At 45.5% G+C, this 16,251-nt stretch overlaps 7 protein-coding genes across 7 annotated transcripts; 4 read left to right on the plus strand and 3 right to left on the minus strand.

The window, feature by feature from the left end:
• Positions 1-12: 12 nt before the first annotated feature.
• Positions 13-840, minus strand: LOC6561411 (DNA-directed RNA polymerase II subunit RPB3). The gene has a single exon (XM_001988315.3). It carries the CDS (start codon positions 838-840, stop codon positions 13-15), a length of 828 nt encoding a protein of 275 aa, XP_001988351.1.
• A 202-nt stretch (positions 841-1,042) lies between these two features.
• LOC6561865 (glutamyl-tRNA(Gln) amidotransferase subunit C, mitochondrial) lies at positions 1,043-1,519 on the plus strand. Its single transcript, XM_043214695.1, has one exon. It carries the CDS (start codon positions 1,043-1,045, stop codon positions 1,517-1,519), a length of 477 nt encoding a protein of 158 aa, XP_043070630.1.
• A 5-nt stretch (positions 1,520-1,524) lies between these two features.
• On the plus strand, positions 1,525-2,655 carry LOC6561864 (DNA polymerase subunit gamma-2, mitochondrial). Its single transcript, XM_001988313.3, has one exon. It carries the CDS (start codon positions 1,525-1,527, stop codon positions 2,653-2,655), a length of 1,131 nt encoding a protein of 376 aa, XP_001988349.1.
• A 197-nt stretch (positions 2,656-2,852) lies between these two features.
• Positions 2,853-4,409, minus strand: LOC6561703 (origin recognition complex subunit 5). The gene is made up of 2 exons (XM_001988312.2): positions 3,312-4,409; positions 2,853-3,251 (listed from the first exon to the last, which is right to left on the minus strand). Exons 1-2 carry the CDS (start codon positions 4,392-4,394, stop codon positions 2,967-2,969), a joined length of 1,368 nt encoding a protein of 455 aa, XP_001988348.1. The 5' UTR covers positions 4,395-4,409; the 3' UTR covers positions 2,853-2,966.
• A 268-nt stretch (positions 4,410-4,677) lies between these two features.
• On the plus strand, positions 4,678-6,445 carry LOC6561702 (actin-related protein 2/3 complex subunit 1A-B). Its single transcript, XM_001988311.2, has 3 exons — positions 4,678-4,715; positions 4,787-5,068; positions 5,138-6,445. The coding sequence occupies exons 2-3, from the start codon at positions 4,996-4,998 to the stop codon at positions 6,196-6,198; spliced, it is 1,134 nt and encodes a 377-aa protein (XP_001988347.1). The 5' UTR covers positions 4,678-4,715; positions 4,787-4,995; the 3' UTR covers positions 6,199-6,445.
• Positions 6,446-6,918: 473 nt separating this feature from the next.
• Positions 6,919-10,672, plus strand: LOC6562278 (DNA polymerase subunit gamma-1, mitochondrial). Its single transcript, XM_001988310.2, has 3 exons — positions 6,919-8,935; positions 8,999-9,818; positions 9,885-10,672. Exons 1-3 carry the CDS (start codon positions 6,982-6,984, stop codon positions 10,552-10,554), a joined length of 3,444 nt encoding a protein of 1,147 aa, XP_001988346.1. The 5' UTR covers positions 6,919-6,981; the 3' UTR covers positions 10,555-10,672.
• Positions 10,673-10,825: 153 nt separating this feature from the next.
• Positions 10,826-13,769, minus strand: LOC6561489 (cysteine sulfinic acid decarboxylase). Its single transcript, XM_001988309.2, has 4 exons — positions 13,680-13,769; positions 12,778-13,613; positions 11,669-12,036; positions 10,826-11,605 (listed from the first exon to the last, which is right to left on the minus strand). The coding sequence occupies exons 2-4, from the start codon at positions 13,576-13,578 to the stop codon at positions 11,008-11,010; spliced, it is 1,767 nt and encodes a 588-aa protein (XP_001988345.1). The 5' UTR covers positions 13,579-13,613; positions 13,680-13,769; the 3' UTR covers positions 10,826-11,007.
• Positions 13,770-16,251: the final 2,482 nt, after the last annotated feature.

Here is a 16,251-nt window from a genome sequence, read left to right on the forward strand (position 1 = left end):
AATTTGCATTTTTTAAACTGCGAGCGCATCGTTTTGCGACTCGTGGCTGAGTTGTGTCTGCAGATTGGAGAGTTTGTTTTTCAGCACCTGCACGCCCATAATCACAATATTCTCGGGCTTGAGGGCACCCGAGGATTCCACATTGAAGAAGAACTTGTTGGGTTTGGCCTCCCAGTTGTAGGGCGCTTCGTATTGATCGTCCTCCAGTTCGGTGTGCTCGCTCTTTGGCCACTCATCGGGTTTGGGGTACAGCGTGTGTCGCATCGAATTATCCGGATCGTATTCGAAGCACACACCTGCCGTGGGATTCCATTTGGCGTGCTCCTTGCCAAATCCTTTCTTTGCATAGGCGCGCAATTTCAACTCTTGCCCTTTGCGCAGCTTAATGATCAGTATCTCATCAGTGCTCTCGCCATACTCGTTGTCCTCCTCGCCCTGGTTGCGTGATGTGACGGGCAGCACCTTGGCATTGCTAGACTTCAGATCCGCTGTGGTCACGTGGCGCGTCTGCTCCTCGTTGCATTTGACGTCCAAAGTAAACTCGACGCTGCACTCGGGACAAAAGTCGAGGCAGATGCAATCGCGTGTGTACTGCAAACGTTCCACAACATCGTCAGAGATCAGCGGAATCAGGCCGATGCGATGGGCGAGGAACTCATCCGAGAGCACCGTGGAATTAGCCTCCAGTTGCACCCAGTCGATGGCCAGCGTCGGCGTTTCGGCAATGAAAACGCGACGCAAACTGTTCGCCACACTTAACTCGGTGTCCTCCAGCACAAACTTGACATTGTCGTCCGTCAATTCGGTTATTTGTACAGAAGGTTGATTGGCATACGGCATTTTTGTCAAGATACAAAAATATAAAAACACAAAACAGCGCGAAAGGAAAACAGTAATGCGGCGTGAGTGGCTTATGCGATAACATGCTTGCTATCTACCGATGTTTGTAAACATTGCTTCTCTCAGCCATATCGATATATAGCACTGATATTTCATTTCAAACGTTTTCCAGCACTGCTCCGTAAATTTTAATTGCGCGACAATGTTGCAAATTTCTGCTCGTTTTTATTGCAAAATTGCAAAACAACAAATTAGTGAATTGCCCAAAATTAGTAAACCCTCTAAACTGCTAGACTTTAAGCAGCTGCACCATCCAACTAAGGTACCACAGACACCAGTGCCAACGGCTTTTCCAGACGCCACCAACAACAGCGAAATTGAGATCGACGCGAAAACAATTCAATTGTTGGAGCGCCTGTCTCTGGTTGATTTGGACAGCGAACAGGCGCTGGCCACGCTCAAGAGCAGCATACAATTTGCGGACAAGATCGAGCACATTGACACGCACAACGTGCGTCCGCTCTACACGGTTCTGGAGCATCAACAGTTGCAGTTACGCAACGATCGCGTGGCGGAAGGAGATTGCCGCGAGCAGCTTTTGCGGATTGCAAAGGTCACCGACGAAGATTACTACGTGTCACCACCGGGCAATATACCGCTGGAGCAGCTGGACAAGTAATCGAAATGTCCACTCGCCTGAGTCGTTGCCTCAAATCCTTGGAATCTTCTGGGTTTCTGCGTGCTACACAAAATGAAGGTATTTCTAGCATAGAGCTACTGGAACATGGTGCTGCCTATGCCCAAAGGCTTAGGGAGCAATGGCTCAACATGCGTCAGCTGGCTGCCAACTTGGGCAGCGTTTCCTCAAAGGAATTCCTTGATCAGCAGAAGCAGCAGCGTTTCTCCTTTGTGCATTCCCAGCAATTCCAAAAGCATTTGCAACAGTTGCGCCAAGCCTATCCCAGCAAAGCCAAGTGTCCCACGCTGCTCAAATATCAGCTCAACTGCGCCACCAACTCAAGCTCGGCCTCCTCCTCCAACTCAATCTTCAAGCAGCAGCAAAATGCAAATGTGACCCGACTAATTACAGATTTCTTTGTGGAGCCGCATCGCGGACTGGAACACTTTTATAATGTGCAGCGGGAGAGTAAAATTTGGTGGATGCGCTACTCCTCCAATCCCAGTCGTTATAGCATTGTGCCATACACTTCACAAGCAGAACTGGAGCAAATGCAAGGCTATCAAGCCATTGACATTAAGGCAGGATTTGGGGAAGCCGGCGATGTGACTGTGGAGCAGCTCAGCCTGGTGCCTCTGCCCGATGAAAAGCATTTCCACTTGCCCGATGGGCACACTGGACAGCTACAACTGCCCGTCGTCATACGTTCCATCATCGAACTGGAGTCAGCGACATGTGCTCTTCTGTTAGACGGCTGTGATCATGGTAGGGAGACGCATTCACTGCTCCTAAATCGCATGCTGGCACCCTATCAATGCAGCATTGCCGGCATCCAAAAGACGGAGAAAAGTTCACCAGATCTGCTCGATCTTTGCGCGCATTTGATGGACGTATTGCAGCGCTCCCGATTGCGTCTGCCGGCCAATGGGTTTGACCTGATCAGACAACCTGCTGAATTGGTACAACAGCTCCAGCTTTACGATTGCCTGGGTGTGCCATATGCCCTGCTCCTGAACGAGCAGCAATCCCTCAGCAATGGACTGCTCCAGCTGCGCAGTCGCGATACGCAGCTGGCAGAGACTATACACATCAGTGACTTGCCCGACTATCTGTTAAATATATTTAGAAACTATTAAGATTTCCTTTTTAGATTTAATTTTTAAACTTTCTTATTTAAATTCATTGAAATTTGTATTATAAAAAGTGTATTTAAACACATAAAAAGGTCTTCCTATAATTGTAAATTTTATAATCACTGTGTGAAATTTGGGTTTGCTATTAAAATAATATGAAACTTCTGTAAAAATCTCATAAGGAAACCTCTCTTTAATCATTGGTTTTAAATATTTTTCGGAACATTTAAACATTTATTCGAACACCTCTTAAGCATTAAACTTTTACGCATATCTCTTAATTGTTATAATATGATAATATAATTAATTATAAGTTACATAAAATCGCACAAATACTGACGCACATTGAAGCCGACAACTTTGCCGATATAGAGCACAAATTCAAGTCCAACGGTGCACTGCAGCTTGGCAGATCCATCCATAATATTCTGTTCGCCGGAGACGAAAGCGAGCAGCTTGAGATGCACCAGCGTGGAGATCTGTGAGAGCAGATTGCAGGTGAGGCCCACCTTCTCGTCTAGTATGGCATAGAAAATGGCCAGTAGGCGATCAATGCTAAAGGATTTGGGTCCCAATGTCGTGGACATCTTCTCCGCATTCTGTCAACACGAAACGAGTATTAAGGAAGCGTTCTATTTGACTAACTGGTTGAGGATTACCTTGGCTCTGGCATTGACTGTCTGCATGCGCTTACGCTGCTTCCCATGATGCTTGACAAACAGTCGTTTGTCCTGCTTGGCCGAGTTGTGACTGGCCAGGAAGGCGGCAATGAGCAAGAATTTGCCATAGTACGGCAACTCCAGAGATTGCGCCAGCCGGCGTACGCTCTGATCTTCAATGTCCGGTTCGCCGAGCGGCTTCTCCACTCGCAGATAGATCTGCGTGAGGGCAGAACGCAACGGTCCGGCAATGTGCCGCCAGAGCCGTGAGACATCTGTGCACTCGACACTGCCATCGAGCACCGGCTCCATGTAGACGGCGAAGCATTTGCGTGCCGTCAGGCGCAGCTCGGGCACATCCCGGCAAGCCTTATAGAAGACGCTGAGAAACAAGTTGAGATAGTTGCTGTAGAATTCCGGCGTCAGCGATTGCTCGCAAATTGCCAGACGATCGCCATCAAGTTGCAGCTGGAGCTGTCGCTTCAGCTGGTCAAAGTCGCTGCTGAGGATGCGCAGCGTCTCAGTCTTGTTATACTGCGCCAGATGGACTGGAATGATCTCACTGAGACCCGTCTTGTTGTAGTACTTCTCGAAGGGCAGCTGGGAGAGCAGCAGCACGCATATGTTGAGGCCGGTTAACTGCTGCAAGCGTAGCAGCACGGGCAGCACATTGGCATCCATATCACGCAGCCGTTCCGCATTGTCCACAGCAATGAGGAATCCACGTGCTGATTTTCCATGCCAACGACGCAGTTGCTCTACAAATTCCAGCATATTATCGGCGACCAGTGACTCTGCCGGCTGCTGCTCTTCCGGCGCCAACGCGTCCAGCACATTCTCCAGCAGTATTTTGGTCGTATAGCATTCGATCGCGTTTAGCTGCACAGTTCGCACTTTTTGCTGCCTTTCGCATTGCTGGAGGATGGCTTTGGTTAGCGATGTTTTGCCCGTGCCGCTATGCCCGAATATATAAATGGCTGGCGGATAGGCCTCATTGCAGTGGCCAATGAGCTCGCACAGCGTTCGAATGGACGCCTCGCGGCAAGGGAATAGCGGCTCGACTGCACCGCAAATCTGTTCCATTTGTTTGTGTTTTATCAACTGCAACAGCAGCTGGCAAAATTGCGCGCCAAATACCAGGGCTGAATCAATACATATCGAAGTGCTGTTGACTAGAGGTACGGTAATCGATAGTTTTAATTTTCAATAAATATGTAAACTTTATAGAGGATGGTCTAGTCAATAAGCTTAAATTTTATTTTACAAGCAAATACAAATTTATGAATATCCCAAAGCAAAACAACAAAATCATCGCTACTATCAATAGTACCTATCGATAGCTTAATGCTGACCCAGAGTAGCGGTTTGACGCTACACAACACTAGCTGTCTTCGCCACCGAGAGGTGATTAATTTCAGCATTTTACCCAAATTTGTAATCGCTTGAAAATTGTGTTTTCTTTTAAATTGACGCAGGTCAACGCAGAGTCTTACTTAGCTCCAACGCTAGCTTAATCGTGTAGACGGCCCAGAGTCCGCGATTAAAACTAGAATCAACTGAATTAGCAGAGCACGCCGACAAACACTCCACAAACAACGCCCAACATCAAAGAATCAGGGACACTACTACGTGTGTGGTTCGAATTTTGTGCTGCATTTAATTGAATTGAAACACTCGCTTTGCAATGGCCGAGAAACACACTTTTGGCAATTCACTTGCATCGATCACGTGCCACGCCTGGAACAAGGATCGTACGCGTAAGTGACGCATTTTGAAAATACCAGTTTTTGTCGCATATTAATTAATGACTCACAAATTTGTCACAGAAATCGCGTTATCGCCGAATAACCATGAGATTCATATCTACAGCCGCGATGGCAGCGGCTGGAAATTGGCCGATGTGCTTAATCAACACGATTTGCGCGTCATGGGCATCGATTGGGCGAAGAACACCAATCGGATTGTGAGCTGTGCGGCAGACAGGAATGCCTACGTTTGGACGCAAGGCGACGATGGCAAATGGAAGCCCACATTGGTGCTGTTGCGCATCAATCGGGCGGCGACATGCGTTAAATGGTCGCCTGCAGAGAATAAGTTTGCAGTGGGCTCCGGCGCCCGCCTGATATCGGTCTGTTACTTTGAGTCGGAGAACGACTGGTGGGTGTCCAAGCACATTAAGAAGCCCATACGCTCCACGGTTACCTCGCTGGACTGGCATCCGAACAATGTGCTCTTGGTGGCTGGCTCCACGGACTACAAGGTGCGCGTTTTCTCTGCCTTCATCAAGGACATTGAGGAGCCGCCCTCGCCAACGCCTTGGGGCAATCGTAAGATCCTCGGCCAACTAATGGCAGAGTTTCGCAACTCTCTCAACTCCGGCGGTGGTTGGATTAATAATGTGAGCTTCTCCAGCGATGGCAACAAGGTTTGCTGGGTAGGCCACGACAGCTGTGTGAGCATTGCGGATGCCACCAATGGAAATACGGTGATACGCTGCCGCACCGGCTACTTACCGTTCCTCTCCTGCGAGTGGGTTTCACCCACATCGATTGTGGTGGCCGGCTACAGCTGTGTCCCTCTGCTGTATAGCCTGAGTGCGGACAATAAGCTCGTGCTGAGCGGCAAGCTGGACAAGTCACAGAAGCGTGAGGCTGGTGGCGTTACTGCCATGCATTTCTTCAGGTCCATGGACTGCAATATGCGCACGGAGAACACCGATGTCGTTGTGGATTCCATACATCAAAATGCCATCACCAGCATACGTTTGTATGCCGGCGATAAGGCCAGTGCCAGCAAGGTTTCCACATCGGGCGTCGATGGACAGCTGGTCATCTGGAATGTCGAACAGGATGGCATCAATGGCGGCATGAGCAAAATGCAAATCTAGGATCCAAACAAATTCTTGGAGCATTATTGTTTTCCCCCCTTTTTTGTATGTTTTTCTGTGTGTGTGCGTGTGTCTCGCTCCTTGGGTTCCAATGCGACCTGCATTTGTATATTTTTTGTTACAAACAAATTTGTAATTTGCAGGCTAGGTGCACAGTATTTGCCAAAATGTTTTCGAAAATCGCTTTTCCCCAATTGTGTATCGTATGAAAGCTTTTTATATATATATTAATTTTTTATGCAAATAACTAAAGAGATTATGTTCTTTACCTTCTTCCATTTCATCACAAAAACAATGTGTGTATGTATTTTAAATTGTTTCTTCTAATCTATAGCAACAAGTGAAACTATAATGAATTAATTACATATAATTGTGTCTTTTTTGATGAGGTTTTACATTTTGGTAAGTAATTTCCATTCCATTTGGAGCTTTGAAAAGCAGTTATTATCGCTTATCGATGCTTGTTTGTAGAATCGATATTTGCGTTTTTTGGCAAGTGAACTATTTTATGCATGCTCATTTTCATATGTAAAAATAGTCAAAATGACCTGCAAATTGATTTTGCAGCATTACATTATGAAAAATACTGTTTGTTAATTTAATAATTAATCAAGTATATACTATTTTCCATAACTTTAAATTGACTAGCAGGTGTCATTCCACTCTCAAAATGTAATCGATTCTTTTGAACGCCATTTCGATATGCAGTTTCGATAGACGCTGGCTATTTGCTGTGCGCGCTGAGTTTTTTGGATACATTTGAAATAATGTTGCCCATTTAGGATGCACCCGTTACGTTGTTATGCCACCAAAGCGGGCCGAGAACATTACGCCAGCAGCAGCGTTAAGATTTACCGCAAATTGCAGCCCAGCACAATCAAACCAAAACCAAAGCCAAAACATGTGCCGCAACCAGCAAGCAATGAATACGCTGAGAATTTGGTAAAGGTGCAGATGATCTCGCAGAATTTACATGGCCAACTCTTTCCCCAGGCCCACCGCAAGTATACTGAATCGGAACGTGCCACTGCTAAGTTGTATAATGCCGAATTGCTGCGTCATGGTATCGATGTAAAGAGTACAACAGCCGTGCCGGATGTGCAGCTTAAGTTGCCGCCGCTGCGAGGCACGAATATAGAGGAGCACTTTCATGCCATAGCCAAGGAGCAGGTGGCACCATATGAAGCGTTGCTGCATCCGCTGGTCAAGTGCTCGAAGTTGCCCGCCAAGCCCAAGCGTTGGGCTTTCTATGCCGGCTGGACAGCCTATGATCCGGAGGATGGCACAGCCACACCTGTGGCTCACCCACTGGAGCAGGGCATCATCTTCGATGTGGAGGTGTGTGTACGTGAAGGAAGTACACCTGTTTTGGCCACAGCTGTTAGCACCGAGCGCTGGTATTGCTGGGTCAGTCCAAAGCTGACCAAGCATCGACTCAGTGTGCCGCACGTGGAACCCATCGATGTGGCGCAAAGTGACCGACCTCATTACATGCTCGACGAGCTTATACCGCTGGGCAGTGGCGCACCTGGTCTCGTTGTGGGCCACAATGTGTCCTATGATCGTGCACGTCTGCTGGAACAGTATCTGCTGGAGGACACAGGCACACGCTTTGTAGACACCATGTCGCTGCACATGTGTGTTAGCGGCGTCACCAGCTATCAGCGCGCTATGCTCAAGTCGAAGAAGGAGCCCGCCGCTGAAGACCTCGACTGGTTGGAGCAAAGCTCATTAAATAGCCTGGTCGATGTGCATCGATTGTACTGCGGTGGTGAACCGCTGTCCAAGGAGCCACGCAACATTTTCGTTGAGGGCACACTGGAGCAGGTGCGTCAGCAGTTCCAATCACTTGTCAATTACTGTGCCGGCGATGTGGAGGCAACACATCGCATCCTAACTGTGCTTTATCCGTTGTATGCCGAACGTTTTCCACATCCCGTTACGCTGGCGGGCATGCTGGAAATGGGCTCCGCCTATCTGCCAGTTAACTCGAATTGGGAACGTTACATACGCGATGCACAGCTGGCCTATGAGGATCTCAACATTGAGGCCAAATATCATTTGGGACGACGTGCCGAGGAGGCTTGTGCACTGCTCCACGATGAGCAGTATCGCCAGCACTTGTGGCTGTGGGACGAAGATTGGAGCGTGCAGCAGTTGAAGCTTAAGCAATTGCCCAAGCGCAAGCAGTTGCCCACTGTGCCGCTCCAGGATGAGCGGCAGCTAAACGCTGAACAACGTCGTCTGCTGCAGAAGTTTCAGCATCTTTATGATCAGCGTGCGCTGCTCCCAGCGCGACGTCCACTACTCCCTGGCTATCCGCAGTGGTATCGCAAGCTTTGCCAAAAGCCACCGCCAGACTACAGCGAGGAGGAGCTGCAGCAACAGGATGAGCCTTGGACGCCGGGCGCCAGTGGCATCAGCACAGGCATGCAGATTGCACCCAAGCTACTCTCCCTCTGCTGGGAGGGCTATCCACTGCATTATCAGAAGGGGCATGGCTGGGGCTTCCTGGTGCCCTTTCGCAGCGGCGACAACAGCCGGCAGACTGATCTGCCCATTGAACAGCTGCTCGAACGCTGTGCCATACCAGAATTTGCGCGTCTCTATGCTGCCGCTGAGAATGGGGATATGGCTATGGATATGCTGCCGGGTCAAGTCGAAGAGCAATTGGCTAAACGCCAATTCTTCAAGAAGATCTCACAGCGACAACAGCGCTTGGAAGAGAAGTACAAAGGTAATTTTGATTGTTGATTGTTAGAAGTCAATTTTATATTTATATATAATTTTTTGCTCACAGGTTCTGGCGTCTGGTGTAACCAGGTGCTGGAGGATTGCTGCTTTTTTCTGAAGCTGCCGCACAAGAACGGACCATCGTTTCGTGTGGGCAATCCCCTGTCGAAGGATTTCCTGAACAAGTTCTCGGAAAATGCGCTGAGCAGTGGCGATCCCACGTGTCAGGCGGCGTCGCGTGTCATCGAAATCGCCCGCATGATGTCCTATTGGCGCAACAATCGCGATCGCATCCTAAGCCAGATGGTCATCTGGCTGCCAGCGCAGCAGCTGCCCGCTGACCTAAGATCGCATGCAGAGCGCACGGCTTATGGTGCCATTTGTCCGCAGGTTGTTGTTGCCGGCACCCTAACGCGTCGTGCCATGGAGTCCACCTGGATGACGGCATCGAATTCGCGCGCCAATCGCATTGGATCGGAGCTGCGTGCTATGGTGCAGGCGCCACCTGGTTATAAGCTTGTTGGCGCCGATGTGGACTCGCAGGAGCTGTGGATAGCCTCCGTGCTGGGTGATGCTTATGCGCACGGCGAGCATGGCGCCACACCCTTGGGCTGGATGACGCTGAGCGGCAGCAAATCAAATGGCAGCGACATGCACTCCATAACCGCCAAAGTAGTGGGTATTTCACGCGATCATGCCAAAGTGCTCAACTATGCCCGCATCTACGGTGCTGGCCAGCAATTTGCCGAGACGCTGCTGCAGCAATTCAATCCATCGCTGAGCGCCACGGAGGCCAAGGCGAAAGCCATGAAAATGTTTGGGGCGACCAAGGGCAAGCGGATTTATCGACTGCGCGAAGAGTTTCACGACGAACTGGAGGACAGAACGTAAGTCAACATCGAATTTAGCGTGCAACACATGCAATCGAATCTAATCTTTGCTATAACCAATAGTTATAGCGGCTACGAGGCTAAACGTTTGGCGCTGCAGCGTAATCGTTCCATTGGTGAGGTTTTCCATCGTCCGAGCTGGCAAGGCGGCACCGAGAGTGCCATGTTTAACCGCCTGGAGGAGATTGCCACACGTGAGCAGCCGGAGACGCCGTTTCTTGGCTGCCGCCTCAGTCGCGCCCTGGAGACACGAGGCGATGCGGATCAGGAGCAGCGCTTTCTGCCCACTCGCGTCAATTGGGTGGTGCAGAGTGGTGCTGTGGACTTTCTGCACTTGATGCTGGTCAGCATGCGTTGGCTTCTGGGACCGCATGCTCGCTTCTGCCTGAGCTTCCACGACGAGCTGCGCTACCTGGTGAAGGATGAGCTGGCCTACAAAGCGGCGTTGGCGATGCATGTGACCAATTTGCTCACTCGCTCATTTTGCGCCTCAAAGATTGGTCTAACCGATCTGCCCATGTCGGTTGCGTTCTTCTCCTCTGTTGAGGTGGACACCGTGCTGCGCAAGGAGTGCACCATGGACTGCCAAACGCCCTCCAATCCGCATGGCCTGCAAATCGGATACGGCATTGCGCCCGGCCAAAGCTTGAGCATAGAACAGTCTATTCAAAAGGCAGAAGGCCATGATCTCAATCAATGGCCATGGCTCAAACGGCATGAGCAACTGAGCTAGCAGCAGTTAAAGTTCCTTTGGTATTTTAAGGATAAATCAACAGAAGCTGAAAAAATGAGGACTTTAAGACATTTACCTTAAACATATTGTGACTATCATTAAAACTGTGTGAAGTTTAGGTTCTCGTGTCGGGAATTTCTTTTGTTAATCTTTGAACTGGGTTCTTCAAATCGACCACCAAGTTGCACAACTACTTCGCAACTTAATCAACTCTATTTTAATTTTCTGTTACAGCAACTTGATCAACGATCGATTAATTCGACTGTGATGGTTTCTTTTATCCAAGTGCTTGACTTGATCTATGTCTTTATTTTGTATCAACTTAAAATCCTAAAACATTTTCAATACGATGTGATATAATAATCGCGAGATAATACCAGTTACAATACCATACCTATATATATATATATACATCATATGCCTAAACAGAATGCACTCAGTTCATCTGAGTCACTACAAATTTTGCCCAAGGGACTCGATCTCGTTGATGAAGTAGAGCATGTCGGATTCTTCGAGACAGGAGTTCTGCAGCACAAGTCGGAAGAAGTTGGGTAGCTTGCGCAACGGCTGATATGTGATCATCATGGAGCCCTTCTTGATCATCGCCTCCTTTATCTTCGGCGCCACCTTGTGCAGCTTGTCGTAGAACTCCTGATTGTGCTCCATGTGCCTCAGACTGGGCGGCACATACCAGAACGTAATATTTGTGCATTCCGGATGATCGAGGACCAGCTCGAAGCCGGGACGCTCGCGCAACTTGGCGGTAAAGAATTCGGACATTTCAAATACCTGCTCCACATGTGCCTCGAATCCCTTGCTGCCCTTGGCCTTCCACATGAACCAGAACTTGAAAACATCCGCACGCCGGCCACACTGGATGTGCTTGTCGCCCGTGTCAAAGGATGTATCGTAGAACTTGTCCTTCTGGAACAAATATGCGGCATTCGTCGAGTGGCACTGGCCAAGGATTTGGGCATGGCGCGTCAGGAAAGTGGAGCACTGCTGTGAGGCTGATAACAGCTTGTGTGGATTCCATGTAACCGAATCGGCGCTGTGGAAGTTGATGATTTGCATTTTATCCTTGAATAACCCATCCGAATTGTGTTCAACTCACCGTTCAATGCCATTGAGCAGATGGCGATATTTCTTAGACATAAGTGCACCACCGCCCCAGGCGGCATCCACATGCATCCACATGTTGTGCTTGCGACACAGCTCCGAGATGCCAACCAAATCATCGAATGCGCCCAGCACAGTGGTGCCTGCCGTTGCCGATACCATCAACGGTTGCCAGTTGTTGTCCAGGCACAACTGGATCTGCTCCTCCAAATCGCTCAGGCGCATCTTGCCAACCTCATTAGTGGCAATCTTGCGCACATTTTCGCTGCCAAAGCCCATAAACATGGCCAACTTCTCCACCGAGTAATGAGCATCCTCCGATGTGAAGATGATCAATGGCTTTGCATTGAAGAGACCATTTTTCTAGAGGGTGAGATAAACAAATGAAGATCATAAAATATTTCTTAAATATTTTAATTATAATCACTGAAAGAAATCAATGAGTAATATTACGTACACGTCACATAATCCACAATATAAATTTTTCCAAATATTCCAAAAAAAAACATTCTGAATTTAAAATAAAGTAATAATTTGTAATATTCTCCAAGTAGACTCGGTTCCTTCTGGAGTCTCAGGTTGTGACTGATATATAATTAAATGAGGTTTAATGAGACTTAAATATGAATTAAATAATTTTTATAGTGCACGTAACGTAGACGCCACATAATCCGTATATTTAATGATAATACTTCACTTGAAAGCAGTCTGTGGCTAATATATTGGAGCAAGAGTCTACTTGAATTTGAAAAACCAAAGTTAAAAAACTTGTAATAAAAAAATGTTTATGGAAATTAAATCAGCTGCACTTAATTTACTCAATATTCGCTAGATTAATTGTGTGTTTTTTATATCGTATATATATAAATAAAAGATTTTCCGTCGACAATGAGAAATGACAAAGGAAGTAAAATCGCACACTGTTTATACAGTCATGGCAAGAATATTACTACTTCACCTGTTGCTAATATATGGGATCGGAAGTGTGCTCAAATGTTGTATGTTGCATTTTCCAAGTTTCGGACTAGTTCGCGTGTTTGTTTCGCTTCCGCTTCACTTTGACGCAAACACAAAAGCGGTCTTGGCCTTAAACACAGTGCTTACCTTGGACTCGGGTGCATAATTGTAGCGGGCACAGCTGATTGCATAACCGTTGGCTATCGAGCCACCTGGGCAGAAGATGCCATCGCCATGTCCATTGTCTGGGAAGCCCACAATGCGTCGCATTTCGGCCAGAACCTGCTCCTCCATCAGCGTAAAAACGGGAGCCACCTCATAGGTATAAACACTGGGATTGAGTGCGTCCGTTAGCCATTGGCCCACCAGGGCATAGGGATCCACGCCCGAGTACAGCTGATTGATGAAATATGGGTGGCCCGTCTTCACCGAGTAGCGTATCGTTTCACGCATCAGCTGACGCAGCTTTTCCTGCGATTCACCCTTCTCGCGCAGCTCAAAATCGAACAGCTTACGCAGCTCGGCGGGCTCATGCCACTCGACCACCTTCGAGGCGCGATCAGTGCCCTGGAACACGGCCAGATGAATTATCTCATCCACGCAGGCGCGTATAAAGCCCTCGAACTCAGCAGCCGGATGACTGGCCACAAAACTGGACAAACCATTAACAATATTATTGTTGTTGTTACTATTATTATTATTATTGTTGTTTGTGGTGGTGGTGGTGGTGGTGGAAGTGCTGCTCAACATTTTGCTGGGAGTGCTAAATTCAACTGGCGAGGTGTTTGCCTCGACCACAGTCGAATCACTCGATGACGACGTGGTTGTTGTCAATGTCTTGGCCACGTTTGCCAAATCCTCAACGTTCGTCGGTGCGCTTGCCCCATTGTATGTCGTATATATAGATTTCTTGAAGTGATGGGTGGGAAAAGTTTTACTGGCCAGCATTTTCTTGGCACCGCGCTACGCTGTGTGGCTGATCTCTGGTTGAGGGGATTTGAACTCAGTAATAAAGAACCGACTGCGGTCTCTCTTATTCTCTATCTCACTGTGTCTCTGGTTTGCTTTGAACCGATTGATCCTTGAGCGATTTGTCGCGCACACACTTCACAATGATTCTGAAGTTCACAGCCGAACTGAACGAATTGGCGGCATTCTTGCTGCTTTTATAAAAGCTGCTAAACACACACACACACACACACAGACACACACACACACACTCGCACACCCATAAGCAAAGCAAACGCTCTCAAATGACGAGAGCAATATGATCGTTAAAACCCGATCAGTTCTCGGTGAATTTTGCTTTTAGTTACGATATGGGAAAGTAAAAACTGACACCTGCATCGCAGTCAATCCATAACCCAAAAGCAATCCCATTTTTATAATTATGCACAAATATATATATATATATATATATAAAGAGAGAGAGAGACATTTATGATCTCAACTTGTATTACTTATTAATACTCATTAGGGGGCATGCGCCCAGCTTCCTTTTTTATAGCCTGATTTAAACTCGTATTTGCGTTCGCTAATTTAATGTGCACCTTTCTCTTACAATTACTGATCTTAAATTCTATTCACATCTAATTGATCTAATAGTTATCTTAAATGACTTTATAATTGAGGGAAAATTCGTTTAAAGTAGATTTGCTAGGAAAAAATCCATGTATTATGCCTATTATGTATTGCTGAATTTTAAACAGTTAGTTTTAAGTGGACTCATGATCACAATATCTAAAGACATATACTTAAACTATATATTTTTGAAAGTGTAGAAGGGAAAATTTAATTTTCAAATAAAAGCAGACATAAAGCTCGGTGAGTATTACATCATATATGTTTATGTTATTTCCTTTTTGAAAACACCTAAATGTATTATAATTCTCAAAGTCTCTAAAAGAGCTAAACGATGCTTAAAATTCTTATTAATTTATTAATTTTATAGACTAGCCAAGATTATATATATGAGCTCATAAGTTTTCATATATTATTATAAAATTATGCTATTTATGAGTTCTCGACTGAAGAGTATCTCGTTGTCGTATCTGCCTTTCCAAGCATCTCGATCTCATTTATTTTGATCGTTTTTCTTCTGGTTCAATAGTCTAGATGACGTTAAATTTGTTGCTCTTGGGGAATTTTCGCTGAATAATCAGCGCATACTAAGAATTGCATTGGGGTTGCCAATTAAATAGAGTAAACAAACTATGCTAAACAAGTTTTTATGAAATGAATAATATGTGTCGAACATTGGGGGTTTTCTCAGTTTTGTGATTTTTTATTTTTTTGGGTATGCTAATTGTTTTGCTCATGTAATAGAATTATGTAGTTGACCAATTTAAAAACTAATTATATGAGACGCCGTTGACATCGAAGAGGTCTTCATTGTGCATTGTTACTGTTGTTGTTGTTGTTGCTGTTGTTGTTGTGACTAGTTTCTCTCTCTAATTAGCTACAATCAACAGCAAATTAAATGCAAATTCATTGAGTAATTTTAGCAATTGCTGTATGTGTTTCTTTTTTTTTTGTTTTACATTTTTTTTTTTTTTTTATTTATGTAGTTTTTTTTATACCCTTGTTTTTTTGTATCACAATACTTAAGCCATATAATCTAATCTTAATCAGCTTCGATAGCAGTCGATTTCATATAGCAATGTCCCAGCTATCTTATTTGACATGTATCCGTCTTTTCATAGGATAAATCAGTCGGGTTTTTATTTTAAAGTTAATTGTGAAATTTTGATGTCGGCAAGTTGACTTCGTTCTGCAAGAGTAAATAATCTTCGACGTGCCCAAGATAGCCGATCTTTCTTGAGTTTTTTTTTTATGTATGTTATTAACAAGTTAATTGTTTAACTGAAACGTGATGTGCAAATGATAAAAATGTGAAGAGAACTCGAGAAATCTGTGAGCATATTATTGTCGTAGGTCGCGCATAGATGCTGTGAATATTTGCAATTTATAAGAAGTTGGTCATGGAAAATGTCAAAGAGTTTTGCAAGTAAAATTCTCAGATGACCTTGAGCAAAATATAAATAAAAATTTCCCATGACAGAAAAATGCATCTCACAAAATTCAACAACTTTCTCTAATGCGGAAACTTTTCATATAATTATTCACATGCATATACAATGCACACCGTCATATACTATATATGTTGTATGCAAATTTCTATCAATCAAGTTGAATTTCATTCTACAGGCAAAAGTTAAAGAACTGATCTTAGCCAACGGCCTTGACAGTCAGTCGCTTGCGCCATGCGCATTTCATCAATTTCTCTATAAATAAAGGCGAAATTACATTCAAAAATTCTTAAATGTAACGTATCTACATAAAAAAAAAAATATACTTTTTGTAAATACACATATTACTCAACGAAATTTTAATTAAAAATAAATAATGACGTTTCGAACTTATATTGGTTTGATATTATTTTCGGATATTGTCATCATTCAACGGTCAATTCAAACCCCTTTACAAGCGCAGGTGCCTTCCATAAAAATATTAAAAAAAAGTTGGTAAACCCAAATAAAAACTGAGACGTTTATTTTTTGCAGGTGAAGTCAAAATACCCTTTTCAATAATCATAAGAAAATGATTATGGATAGAAAATAT

This window comes from Drosophila grimshawi, unplaced genomic scaffold, assembly GCF_018153295.1.
Source record: "Drosophila grimshawi isolate 15287-2541.00 unplaced genomic scaffold, ASM1815329v1 contig_1377, whole genome shotgun sequence".
Taxonomy (NCBI): domain Eukaryota; kingdom Metazoa; phylum Arthropoda; class Insecta; order Diptera; family Drosophilidae; genus Drosophila; species Drosophila grimshawi.